Genomic DNA, 14,452 nt, shown 5'->3' with positions numbered 1-14,452 from the left:
TAGCTTTTAAGGACAGGGAGAGGGGTCGCTTCTGCCAAAAACACTAAATTATGCTCATGCATACCTATCACTTCTGTACAGTATTGTTTTAAAACCCAATCATTTTTGTGCTCCTTTACTATTTTACAAATATTATTATTATTATTATTATTTTTTGTGATTTAGGTTAAAAAAGAATTTTACTCAGGTATTCATAACGCAGTAAAGATAAAAATTTACAAGAATATCACTTCCTAAATTTAAATCGCATTTGCTATTGTTGTTAACTATAATAATAAATTGAAAAGATTAATTTATTAGTCATCATAGAAATTATGCACATTTAAATATTGAGTAAAAGTTTCTGCGATCGTTCTAATCTGTTTCATTTGGAATTTTCGATGAACCGAAAGTGGTTCAGTCTCGATTGCTTTGGTTGATCGAAGTTCGATGGTATAATGTTAGATAACACGATTTGAAATAGAACAATTTTAAATATTGTAAACTCAGTCATCAAAACAATTTGCATTTTAACGAAAAAAAGTTGACACCTATCTTATCCTATGTACTCAAAGCACTCATGGAGTGTTGAGGAACTGAGTTAGTTTAGAATTAAACCAGAAATTCAGAGGGAATTTTTTTTTATTGAGAACATAAGATTAATGGGACCATCTAATCAATCGAAATAAAATCAACAACTTAAAAAAAAGCTTTTAGCAAGTTGGTATATCATAAACAATTTGCTGAGATTATGACAAATGGGAGTTTAAGAGTTTAAAAATGCTTGTGAAAATGGGCTTTTGGAAAACTCGACGTCTTCTACCCTGCACTGATTCATAAGGACTCGAATGGTTTCTACGTCTTCCAAGCAGCAAAACTGATATAAATGGAGGTTTTGCAGTTGAGAAGAAACATTTACAATCTTCCAACAAGCTTCAGATCTATCCCATTGAACGGGAGGATTAGTGTGATAATACCATCGATCTTCTGCGTGATTATCATATACTATCAAAGATTCTTTCAGCAAGACCGCCTTTGGTAGGAAATAAGCAAAAGGCAAATCTACGTGTTGGCGCCAAGAATTGCTCGAAGGATCATATTCTTCGACAGTTTTCAAGAACCCTGTTTCGTCTTCACCACCAATAAGATATAGTTTCTCATCAAACACAGCAAGAGTAAAATTACGCCGAAAAGTATTTGGAGCACTCATTTGTTGCCAGGTATTAAACTCTGGATAGTAAGCTTGGACCATTATCCTTTCACCTTCTACATCAGTCCAAATTCCAATAGCGTAAATGCATCCTTTAACCGATGCAGCACAACAGGAATCCACAGCCATCATGCTAGTTGCCTCTGACCAAACATCCGTATTAGGATCATAAAATTCGACGAAGTCTGTAACTTGATGATCATATATTAGTCCTCCTACGGAGTATATATAATTATCATGCCGCACCACGCAAAACTGGTGCCGGAGAAATGTCATAGGTGCCATGGGAGACCATTCTTTATTCACTAAATCGTACCTCTCGTAATGATTTTCAAATGAAGCGAACGCATACAAAAATCTACCTATCGATATAAAGTTATCAGGGCACATTCGTACTTCCCCAATGTTTCTCCATAAATCTATCTCTTGATCATAGGTGAGGTACAACTTGATTCCATCTGTGTTGTGGCTAGCGAAGTAGTTGATGATAACGTACAGACATTTTGGTAACCTGCAGTTATTTACTGCGAAATCTTTACTCGGTTGATTTTTAATAAAGTTTGACAGGAACTTAACTTTTCGGATGCTAAATGCATTCGGATTTCTATCAAAATGAAGGTCAAAGCAAAATGGATTTTTCTGGATGAAGTCATGATGTAGAATTTCAGTAGCTAGATCTTCATCAGTGTCTTCTAGTGAAATGTTCGTCAAAAGTTCGGGAATGTGCTGCTGTCTCTGAGACATGTCTTTTTCAACCCAGTTAACGATAGCCAGCCACACAGCTTTCTCTCCGGAAACATTGAGACTTTTATCGCCCAAAAATTGCTTTAGAGCTTGAAGTGACAGTTCACCAATGACTGATCTGTGCTCATGTAGGACTGACTCGAAATGCGTTTGAACAAATCTATAGCATTCCTTATTCAGGTGAATTCTACCAACCTCCCACGAAGCAATGAACAATGGCAGGCAATTTCGGACTGACATCTTTTGCATGGCAAATATTCGGCATTCTTCAACTAAGTGGTCGAGCAAAAGATAATCAGATGCCACTAGGATGTCTTTGACGTTTTCATCTCTCAAATGAATTTCATTCGTATAAAGGTATCTCAGTATTTCATTCAGCGTTGTTCCTTGGATTCCAGGGATCACAAACTCAGTTCGCTGGCAATTGTTGGACATGAAGAGTGCTTTAAAATAGTCGCTTCGTTGAAATAGTAAAACTCTGTGAATGGCAAAGGAGTGACCATCTTTCGTTTTCACAACTCCATCAGACAGTTTCTGCATTCCTGAGTGAAGAGTATCCGCAAACATGCTTTCGAATGGTTCTTTCTCTGTTTGCATTCTCAACGATAATTTTCCCAACTTGTCCTTAACCTTTTCCCATTAGTAAATACTTAGTCTTAAATGCTGGATGAAGGTAATCTGTTTTGAGACTTTTGGCTTTATAACAAACGGCTTTAATGCGATTGTTAAAGCAAATCAGTTATTATAAATTTAAAACTGAGTTTTCTTTCCACCTTTTGTTAAATGGGCTTCGCACTTTGTTGGACTTATACAACAATAAAAATACTTTACGAAAACCATGAGTTGCAGGGTTGCAATTGTTTGGCATTTATCAGTAAGTCGGCATTGTGTGACAACTTATTTGCATTGACATATTTTAACATTTGATGATAATTTTCAGAATCAATGCAGAAATGTTTTCCAGTAATTACTGTAATTTATTTTTAGTAAAATTTTTTCTGAAGTATAATGTGTAAAAATTATTAAAATTGATACAATTAACAACTAAAAAATGCACTTATCTGTAAACACCATCCCCCAGCCCGTAATCTTCACATTTATCAATCTGGTATTACTGTCAGGAAAAAAGTGCCCCCTCTCCATTCACCTTTTAAAACTCAAGAAGAGTTTCTTCTATTATAATATTACTAGAAAGTCGCCCCGTCAATGTATGACGGGTGAAAATTACTTCTATTCTTCTACATTTGAACGAAGCAATTGCCTGTTTGGTGATATTTTGATGGTTGAAATTTTAACCCTAACTCCAGTGGATACCGTTAATTTTCAACCACTTTTTTGATTCTTCATTCCCCTAAAATGACTGTCTTACCAGAAAACAGTTAAGTTACCGGATCAAGTTCAGCCTTGTCACAATAAAGTCTTTCCCTGCATGTTAAACATTACTGAAACATATTATCAAATTATAATGCCGTGGCGCGAGTTTCGTTGTTGAAACACGCGGGTTATTCGATCATCGGCTATTATTTATATGAGGATAGTAGGTAGTACAGCTCAAAGATATCGCTAGAAATTAAGTTTTACTACGGTTAAAGTGCAAAACGTAAAATTTTATTTTTCTGCAAAATAAAGATGTGTAATTATAAGGAAAAATATCTTGATTTAGTATTTGTACTTTTATGCAAAAATTGAAATTAAAATAAAGAACTATTTTATCTTTATCTGTGAAGCGGCGTCCATCTTTAGCTGCGAAATATACGAAATGACGTCATGTGTACGAGATCTCTGAAACAATGACGAATAAAAAAAAGTAAATATTGTGTTTCTTCACCAATACCGTCTCTGCTAGATGTTCCGCTCACTAACTAATTTCTTTTTGAATTTTTTTTTTTTTTTTTTTTTTGAACATGGAAAAGCAGATAAAAAGACAGGTAAGTAGCTGTTTATTTTAAATACAAATGTTCCGTATTAGCTAATTTGTTTTTTCAGTTCTATACAATTGAAATGCAGAAAAGAAAAAGCATCTGTCTAAGCAAAACATTCCGAAATAATTTGTTCCTTCCTTTAATTTAAAAGGATTTTCCTTTTTTTTTTCCTTTTTTTCCCCCTTTAATTCTCAATATTAACTGTTAAGTTAACTGCCGAAGTTATTTTGAAGCAGTCAAGTTTTTGACGTCATATGTTTTTAAATCTTCTTTAAACAGATTTAATCGTCAAAAATCTTAGGGATTTTATTTTAAACACATAATGGGGTTGTCTCCTTCAGTCAAAAGTAGTACGTTTTGTCACTGAAATTGATAAAATAAGCAGAAAAAAATAATAATAACATGGACCCAGAAAATACTTTTATTTTCCCAACAGTTATTTTTTAATTAATTTTTTAAAATGTCCGATTTTTCAAACAAGGCGTGGTCTTGATGACGTCACAAATGATGCTCTTTGTGTGACGCATTTTTCTACCACGTTTCCACGTTATGATCATCAAGAAGCGAATTAAAATTGCGCTCTACACTTGCTATCAACCATATCGTTGCCAATACACGTGAGCAAAGATACGAATTAAATATTTTGCTTTGTGAATGGCAACACTGAATGGCATTTCATCATTTGTGATGTCATCGGCAGAAGCGTAAACAATGAAAGCGCACCGATTTAAATAAGTTTTTAAAAATATTAAACTTAAACAAAGTATTTTTGAAAAATGGTCATATCCAATGTTTTTAAGCATGCTCTTTCATAAACAAATACTTTTAAAATTTTGGAAACGACCCCATTATACTTTTAATTTTATTCTATGTAATTTAAGCGTATTTTTCCGTTAGCTAACTTTAAATCTTGAAAATTGTTTTTCATTCCATGTATTGCTGCGATGTTTGGTCAAAATTACATGGAATGTATTTGTTTGGCGAAGCCATTCGCAACTCCAATAAACTATAGGGTGCGCTGCAGCCACTGTCTAATGGCGTATGAAAAAGGTAAAACAAACAAATGCCGTAACTTATAACTTGTTTTGAGGCTTAGTGAATGACAGTAATTTTTCATCGTGTTTGTGGGAAGCTTTCTTTTCTGTTCTTCTAAAATTACTTTACACCAAAAAATGTCTGAAACCTGTAATTTACCCCAAAGAAAACACGTGGAATGGAACGTTTTACCATTTTCGGTAGTATTGTAGCAAAATTAGCGTATTCGAGCTCTGGAGTTGCGAATACATTATTTTGCCATTCGTCATTTTTTCAAGCATTCCATTAAAATAATTCGTTGAATAAAATTAAAGCTTCATTAGAATGAAAATTTGTTCACCAAAGAAATATGAATTAATAAAAATAATAAAAGTTTCCTTAAAATGTAAAATTAAAACACAAGGAGCAAACTTTGGCGGCGACGCAAACGATTTTTTTTTTCTTTATTGGTTTCTTATTCTTGAGAAATTTGTAAAAATGTGAATTGTTGAAAGTGTATATTTTTTAACAATTTTTGTGAGAAAAGGAATTTGTATGGTAAAATGATGATTAAATGATGATGGTATGGCAAATGATGTATGGTTAATCTTAACTGTTCAATCAGTCTCATTTATTTTGTATTGCGGCTCGACTCTTACAGAAAGCTAAACATGAACATTTCATAGTAATATGAAAATTTAAACATGAAAAAACGACCTCATGTCAAGATACTGAAAATAATAGATCATAATAGATCACCCTCGAAAGGCAACATTCAAAAACTTGTGAATTTATTACGTATTATATTTCAAATTCTTTTAAAAATATTTTTTAATTCATTGACAGAAATATATTTGACGTAAATCAAGCTCTCATTTAGATAGGATAAAGCCAGCGGATGCCCTTGTCTACGAAGAAAAATAAATGAACTCCGTCCAGAAAATACATTGGAGTCAACCCGATGTTCATGGTCATTAAGAGGAAGAAAAAGTCAAGGCCAGAAACCCGTCTTAAAGAGTTTTGTGTGCAATGAATTGATAATGAGATTTTTTGCTTACCAATTTTTTTCGTGAAGCAAAGCAAAGATAAAATTTGTGAAGTTATTTCAAATTTTTCATGTTCATGGCTTGAATTACTGTTGGAAATACAGTTTGGTTTGAATGTGGATGCCTGGATTAAACTAGTTTCTTTTTGTTAAACTATATTGTACATGCGTATAGGATCAAATAGATTTACTAGTTTTTACAAGAAAAAACTGAAATCAAGATGTGCTTTTTCATCTATTTTTTCTCTTTTTCAAAGATTTAAAGCTTTGAACACTTGAGGAGTAATGTCAGTATGAAAATGATAACATCTTAAGCATAATTTACTTATACTGTTCCTGGACTATTTTTGCCTCATGATTTCAAGTTATTTCTTTGATAAGCTAAACAGCTTTTTGTGTTCTAAGTAAGGCTGAAAAACTAAACGAGGGAAAAAATATAAGTTATGATCATTTGAACTCAAGTATTCCATAGTTGCCTCTTGCTTATCATGGCAGTGTGTACATTACGGTGGTTTAAAAATCTTTTTTTCAGCTAGAGTCCAGGACACCCCCTATTTTTTTTACACTTACTAATAGTATCAATGCTGTAAAAGTTTTAGCTTCTTACTCAAATTTTAAGAGTGTGTTCAATGACACCTTAATTTAACATTAGCCTTAGCATAGAAAATGCCACAAATTTATAAATATTGAATTTCCCCAGCTGTTTTTTGTAAATAATTATTTTATTGCAATGTATATGCATATTACTGGTGTATATTATAATATGTAGCATTGTTTTTTCAGTTTAATGTATTTTTTAACCCCCTCCCTATACTTATGAAGTTTGGGGAGGGGAGTTGAGCACAATCTTTCGGTCGAAATAGGAAGCTAAAATTCTTTCAGTATATTGCTATCCACAAGTCTAAAAATATTGAGGGGTGTACTGTTATCTAAGAGAAACTTTCTTTTACATGTATTTTTGAACCACCCTAGTGTACATGTACAATCATGTACTCAGTCGGTTACTGCAGGGCGCAGTGTACAACTATGTTCTTTCTTTCTTTTATTTTCTATTCTTTTTTTTTTCTTGAGACACCTATTTTAAAAAATAGAAATAAGTAGCACACCAGGAGCAAAGTTTTACTTGACCTCAAAAAAAAAAAAAGAAAAGAAAAGAATAATAATCAAAGATAAAAGCGTTAAAAACGTCGTAGAAATAGTACAATTGAGACAGTGAGAAGCAAAGGGATGTAAGTGGCAAAGTTAAAAATTTGGAGATAACCAGTACACATGGTAGGTGAACTTCTCCTCTGTCTTGGGGCAAGATACAGTACTGGTAGCCCTGGTAGTTGCTACTTACAGCACGATTTAGAAAAAATATTCAATGAAAGCCTACCTAGGACCTAATCTTTAGACGCTTTTTACTCAAAATTTGAAACTTTCCAATTACATACTTTGCTTCTCAATACCTCAATTGTGTTTTGATGATTCAAACTGATTTAAATGCAATCTATGTTGTTATCTAAATTTTATTTTTCTAATTTTTGTAATTCTTAAAATTAAATATCAAAAAACTTTTGAAATCATTATTTTAAAAATGATGTCTAACGTTAATGTTATTTCATTCATGAAGTTTATTTTTAAAATTATTATTAACCATCAAATATTTATAACTCATAATAACAAGGGATGTTTTTAAAATTTTCACCTGGGGCACCTCTATAGGAGGTGACGGAAAGTCATTGTGACCTCCCAGAAACTCCTTTATTCTTGAAAATTTGTCTGACTTTTTTCAGCAAAATTGGAGACAGTTCCAGTTGTTTTTTATTTTAATTTTTAAATGATACTTAATGCCTTTTCCAATTATATGTATGTGTGCATTCTCGCATTTAATAATCCTATAAAATTTGGAGTTTCATCCAGTAAAATAGGAAATTTCCCCTCCAAAAAAATTAAGTTCGAGACAGCCCTAGTTTTCAAATTCAAAGGTTCGAAGACTCCTTCTCGTTGAGAGTGTTAGTAATAAGCATAGCCATTATATGCAAATCGAATATTTTTGCTGCTTTTGACATTATGGCATACACATGCATGAAAACGGTAAATTTTTGAAATAAATGCACGTTGCTGCGTTTTTCACTTGCGTTTAGATTTTTTTTTTTTTTTTAACTTTTAAAACGCTGTGAAACATATTTTGTTCTTCAAAATGAATGAAAAGTTAAGCGACATTATATGATAAATCTAATTTTTTTTTTTTGTAAGGGGAGGGGGTAAGTTAGCATGCGACTTTCTTATGGACCCTGAGATTTTCGAAACTGAGAATGAAATTTCGATAACTGAGATTTTTGAGTTGCGGAAGGAAAATGCTATTTATCAGAACAGTAATTTAGTTTTTCATACATAAAGAAGTAAATGCAAAATCATAATGAGCTCGACTTCAAATCATGCAAAATTTTTGACTATAAATGGTCATTTTATTCACGTGTGAAAAGAAGAAAAAGTCGAAGAAGAATTGAAAAAACTTTTTGAAAAAAACAAAAGATATCATCAATCAAAAGCGGTCGGCAACTTTGTTAACAATAGAAAATTTGATTCTTTCAAGTGGTATCTCACAGCACAGGAAAACGTCAATTACTTCACATACTGCCATTAAAACATCTTTAGAAGTGTTATTGAATGATAAAAGGTAATATCTCCAACTGGGATACCCCGATGGGAGGTCACGGAAGGTCACTGTGACCTTCCAAAAAAATGTCTGTTCGGCAAATTTGGAGACACTATTGCAACAATGAGAGTTTTTTCCTTTTTAAAAAGTTTTTTAAAATTATTTTTAATGAGGCCAAATGTTCCTTCTCCTTAGATATGTTTGCAGTCCCGACGAGAGGCCATGTCAGCCTAGTCGGAAACTAGGGGTCCGAGCCTTTGAGGAGCCCGGTGACACTGACGCAAAAAAAAAAAGAAAAAAAAAAGAAAGGAAGAAAGAAAAAAGGATAGAAAAAGCTCCGAATAAGCGGAAACGTAAAGATAAAGTAAAATTTACTCTTATGGGCCATTCCACCTTCACGTGCGGGACAAAAATACGCTTAAAATTCATTAACATTTCGTCATATCTCTTAATACTTTAATAAAACAGGAGTAAGCATTTTTTTTTTAATCTTTACATTTGATACAAAGATACTCCTGACACAATTATATTTTTATTAAACAATTTTGTTATTTAAAATAAAATTTATTTACATGCGTCACGTGCGGGACATCCAAAGTCAACCTCTGGTAACTTGCTTATGAATGAGCTGATATTTTTGCTCTATTAGTACAGCAATGACGAAACAAATTGTAGATTTTGAAAGCTATGGTTCCAACGTAAAGAAAACATATCTCATTAGTTTAGAAGTAATTATTCAAACCATTGAAAAAAAATATGTATATGTCCATTTCATTGAAAATGGTCATTTTGTCCCGCACGTGACGGAATTCATTTTGATTTACATTTATCATATTTATAACAAATGCAAAAAACGAAAGTCAAATCATATTTTTATTCAAATGTGACAGCTTTTCCTTAGGTCCGTAAACAAAATTAAAAGTGCATATATTTTAATATTTGGTGCATATTATCGGTATTTTTAGTGCATATAATCTGAACTGTACTAATAAACTAACGTAATAACACGTGCTTAAAAAGAATACATTTGTCTCTCCTCTCTGATCTTCAAACTAAATATAACGAAGATCAACAACTAGCTCGGAAAACAATCACTCGCAAAAACAAGTCGTTGCGTAATGGAAGCAAAACTTGGCACAGAAGCACTTCTCTCTCTTTTTTTTTTCCACTATGGCGACCGAAGATACCGTGACGAACAATCTTGAAATGTTTCAGAATCAATTCAATGATTTTTGAACCTGATACTTAACTGATAACAGTGGGCTTCTGTTACGTAACTCTAGTATGTTCGAAAAGAAAATTGGATACAATTTTGAAGTGAAACCCTCAACAGTGTTTGTTCGTAACTTATAAATCTTTTGTTTCTGCATTGTTCAAAAATGTTGATGTGATTCAGTCAAGTATTTAAAGTATTTTCAGAGTTTTTGCGTAATCAATTATTTTTCTTATTCAGAATGAGTTGTAACATTAAGCTGTTCGAATGAAAAGCGAAAATTTGTGAGTGGATGAAGAGAAGAGCAAACATAGTTGTTTCAAAAGCGTGCATAGTCTGGTACTAGTTAAAGGAAGTTTGACCTTGGACGAGTTCATTTATGTTTGGACTGAAAGAGAAGAAATTCTAAGATTGACACAACCACAGAGTAAGAATAGAACCGGAACTCAAGATTGGTTATTATTCGGCTATAAGGATTTTTTTTTTTTTTTGCAATTAAAATAGCTGTATTTTAAGAGTTTTTTCCCATAATACATGATCAATCAAAAATTAAATTAAAAATGAAGTAAGAAATATGCAGTTGAAAAATTGAATAAAAGACATTGTTTAAAAAAATACTTCAAGGCAAAAAATGTAAATGAAAAACATGTTCCAAATGAATTTATTTTACATTCGAGGATTATTACAAAAGTAAGGTCCAGTTTTTTTTTCACACCAACTTCTTTTTTTAAAACAATCGTTATATTTACATTCCTTACAGCTTTCTCTCTTTTTCTACGTAATTTCCATACTTGTTTAAACATTCATCAAACTTGTTTGAACATCGATCAACAAGCATGTGGATGTCTTAGTCGAGCATGAACAAAATAAAAATTTAGGCAGAAATTTGAGGGAAAATCTTTTCTCGATTACAATACTTCCTTTTCTAAGTAAATACAGCATCCGGAAAAATGGGGGGGGGGGGTGGGAGAAATTATAATTTTTAAAACGTTACATTTAAGGCGGTAAGAAGCAAAGGGATGTAAGTGGGCTTTATAAAGTTTTAAGTAAAACACGTTTAAAGTTCAGATCCTAGTTAGGCTTCATTGAATTGTTTTTTCAAAATCATGCTGTATAGCAGCACCTACACTAGTACCACCTCTTGTCCCAATACAGGGAAGAGGTTCTCCTACTATTTGTACTGGTTATCTCCAATTATTAATTTTGGCACTTAGAGGCCATTCATTAGTTAGCAAGAATGATTTGGGCAATTTTTGACCCCCCCCTCCCCCATGTATGGGTAGTAAGATTTTTCAAACCTTCCCCCCTATTCTTACGTAAGATTCCATTTCGCTTCTCAACTAATAAAATAACGAATCTTACATCACTGAAATCAAAATTAAATTCAATATTATTAAATTAAACCCTTTTGTGTAAAGAAATATTTTCTAAAAAGTTGGAATTTAGACTGACTGTTTTTTCGACACTTTTTCGTATAAGAAGCGATATTAATTAAAAATAAAACTTGCCATACATAGTGCGATTCTTTTATTACATTTCAGACTATTCATTCTTTCTAAAACAAATAACAAACAGCTCATCCTTATACGTTTATACCTTCCAGGCGCAAATGAAATATAATCCCTGTCAAATCATTTGGACGCGCGATTTCTAATGTAAAATATCGACTTGGAAAATATTACGTAAGAATGGGTTTGAACACCCCCCCCCCCTCCCCAAAGTAAGGGTATGTAGAGATTTTTCCAACCTCCCTCCCTCTCGGGACCCTTACGTAAATAATGAATGGCCCCTTACATCCCTTTGCTTCTTACTGCCTCATTTGATATGATAAAAAACATACAATTATTTTTATATTTTAAAATTCAAAACATGAAATAGTTCAAATATTAAAAGGCAAAACAGAACACATTTCTTTTTTCTTCCTTTCCTGTTATTTTCCATCATCATTACATTTTTTTAATGCAATTTATCACTTTTAAGGTCTTCCTATTCGTACATTTGACTCCTCTAAAATAAATTTACTCTTCTAATAAATGTCACGCAGTATTTTACGCTTTGGGAAAAAAAACCCAGCTATTCGGGAGTAGCACTTCTATGAGTTCTATGTAAATAAATCAATTTCTCTCACAGAGGAGGTGTTTTAATAACATTACTACGCACTGAAAAATTGCTTTTGCTTATCGACCAAATTAACATTTCCATCTACTGATGGAAAAGTGCCAGCTTAAAGAAACCCATGAGAAAGAAAGGAAAGAGTTTGCGACTACTATTTACTTTCTCTCAAATACAGGTTAAAATAAATCATAAGAAGACGAAAATTAGTTTCACGTGAATCTTGTACAAGCGCAACCTAAAATGCACTTCCGATTTTTCAAAAAACGTCGAATGAAATACAGGCTGTTTATGAAATCTTACCATAATAAAGAAATTTTTCAAAAAAAAAGATTTATACATAATCCCTCTTGTAATTTTGATCCTTATCTCATCTAATTTTCTCTTCATTGAACAAAATTAAACAAAAGCATGCAGATGGCGCAAACATCGAAAACTGAAAATGGCGTGTGTGAAAGATGGCTGTGTGTGAAACTCTCAGGGGCGTGGCAAGGGGAGTTTTGAGGATCAACCGCCGTAGAACCTCTGTTTTCAACATTCATTGCTAATGCTAATATGACTGATTATATCCATGTAAGGACTTGAAATTTTCTACCTTCGCCTCAAATCGACTAAATCAGTCTGACTCGACTCCTACTCCACGACCCTGCTCTAAATTACTCACTGCCCATCACACCGCTCACATTTCCAGTTGGTTCATTTTGAAAAAAAAAAGTAAGTATAACTATTTCACTAAACTAACGTACATTTTCTGATATTTTTCCACTTCACCTAAATTTCACTTTCCATTTTATTTGGACCAAGTTTATTGACATAGTTTCCATTCACATTTGTTACAGAGAAAAAGTTGCATCCTTTATAGTCGGCCGTAAAGAAAACTATTACTGGGCTCTCAACTGGGCAGAAGAAGAAATTTTATTGATTTTTGAGGAAAAAAAAATTGAGAAACTTTTTTGGTCTAATAAAACAAGACAACAGTTGGAGAAAAGCTTATAACGCGAAAATAGCTTATGAAAGATAACAAAAAAGTAAGGTGAACTTACATCTTAAAGGCGTCTCGCATTAGTTGGCTGGGCTACATATCTCAATATGAAGATGCGTTCCCCACAAAAAAAAAAAAAAAAAATCACTTTCTCCAACATTGAAGGAAAACGTCAAGAGGAGAAGAGGAGATGGGTTGGATGGGAACTTAGAAGTAAACAAGTATAATACAGAACTTATAAGTAGAACAGTATAGTAAGAAAGGACTTATCTTTCCCTAATAATAAAGCTAAAGTCTCTCTGTCTGGAGGATGTCTGCAGGATGTCTGGATCTGTGACGCGGCATAGCGCCTAGAACGTTCGGCCGATTTTCAGAAATTTGGCACAAAGTTAGTTAGCATGGGTGTGTGCACCTCGAAGAGATTTTTCGAAAATTCGAATTGTTCTTTTCTGTTTCAATTTTAAGAACATTTTCAGGAGCAAATTATCATAAGATGGACGAGTAAATTACGAAATTATCAGAGTGACGTGGATGGGGAGAGCGAATGAACATAGCCAATTGGCGAGAAATTCGTCATCCATTATTTATAAATATACAGGCGAACCGAATGACCTCTTAATTTCAACTACGGGCAAAGCCGTGGTTGATACCACTAGTAAGTAATAGAGATGAACCCATGAGGCCATTGCACGGGATAGACTAGGTGGGGGATATCTTGGAGAGACGTTTTGGCCAGCAATATGCTATAGGACCAGCGAAGATGAAATAAAGAAAACTACTTATCACACACATTTTCGAGTATCTGTGTTAGCAAAATAAATTCCATTTTTGACAGATTTTTTACAAATATAGAATGTAGTAAGTTCCTACTTAAATGCTATTCTAACTATTTAGCAAAAGCTTATCCTACAGAAATTTTTAACGCTAATTTCATTCAATGTGTTTGAATTCAGACAGGAATTTGTTTCGAATTTCAAACATCCCTCCTTTTGCGACTAACTCGCCTGCAGCAATGCATTCATTCTACAAAAAGATTCTTGAATCTATTCGCATGATTTTTGACCTCGCTTGAAAAACTAGTTCAAGAAACACGTTTTCAGAAAGCATCAGTCACTTTTCATTTCAACCCATTAGTTTGATGCCAGAAAAATTCCTTTTTTTACAGTCGATTAAAATCGGGGAAGAAGGGAGTGAATCTGCACTGCACGTCTTAGGAACCCGAAGTAGGAGAATGTGGTGCAAAGTGAAATAGCAAGACAAAGTAGAAATGGGTGAAATATTTACTCCGCTTTCGCTTTTAGCGCCACTTACCTAGTAATATTTTAACTATGTAAATATGAGGCATTGAGAAGCCAAGGGATGTTTGTGCCAAAATTAAAAATTTGGAAATAACCAGTAAATATAATAAGGGAACCTCTCCTCCGTATGTGGGCAAAGAGAGTACTAGTAGCCCTAGTAGATGCTGCTTTGCACCAGATTTAGAAAAAATGCGAAATGCGACCCTATGTTGCCTGTTAATTATTGGTCGTATGGATGGTAACCATCACCCGTCTTGATTTGTAAAAACAATTTACAATCACCCTGTAACCT

The 14,452-nt window shown here is 33.1% G+C and overlaps 1 protein-coding gene across 1 annotated transcript; it reads right to left on the bottom strand.

Moving 5' to 3' along the window:
* Positions 1–745: 745 nt before the first annotated feature.
* Positions 746–2,473, bottom strand: LOC129228570 (kelch-like protein 17). Its single transcript, XM_054863252.1, has one exon. The coding sequence runs from the start codon at positions 2,471–2,473 to the stop codon at positions 746–748; it is 1,728 nt and encodes a 575-aa protein (XP_054719227.1).
* Between the last annotated feature and the right edge of the window lie 11,979 nt (positions 2,474–14,452).

The sequence above is a fragment of the Uloborus diversus genome, chromosome 8, assembly GCF_026930045.1.
Source record: "Uloborus diversus isolate 005 chromosome 8, Udiv.v.3.1, whole genome shotgun sequence".
NCBI classification, from domain to species: Eukaryota; Metazoa; Arthropoda; class Arachnida; order Araneae; family Uloboridae; genus Uloborus; species Uloborus diversus.
Note: the sequence above shows the minus strand (reverse complement) of the source record. Positions and strands in the feature narration are given on the sequence as shown.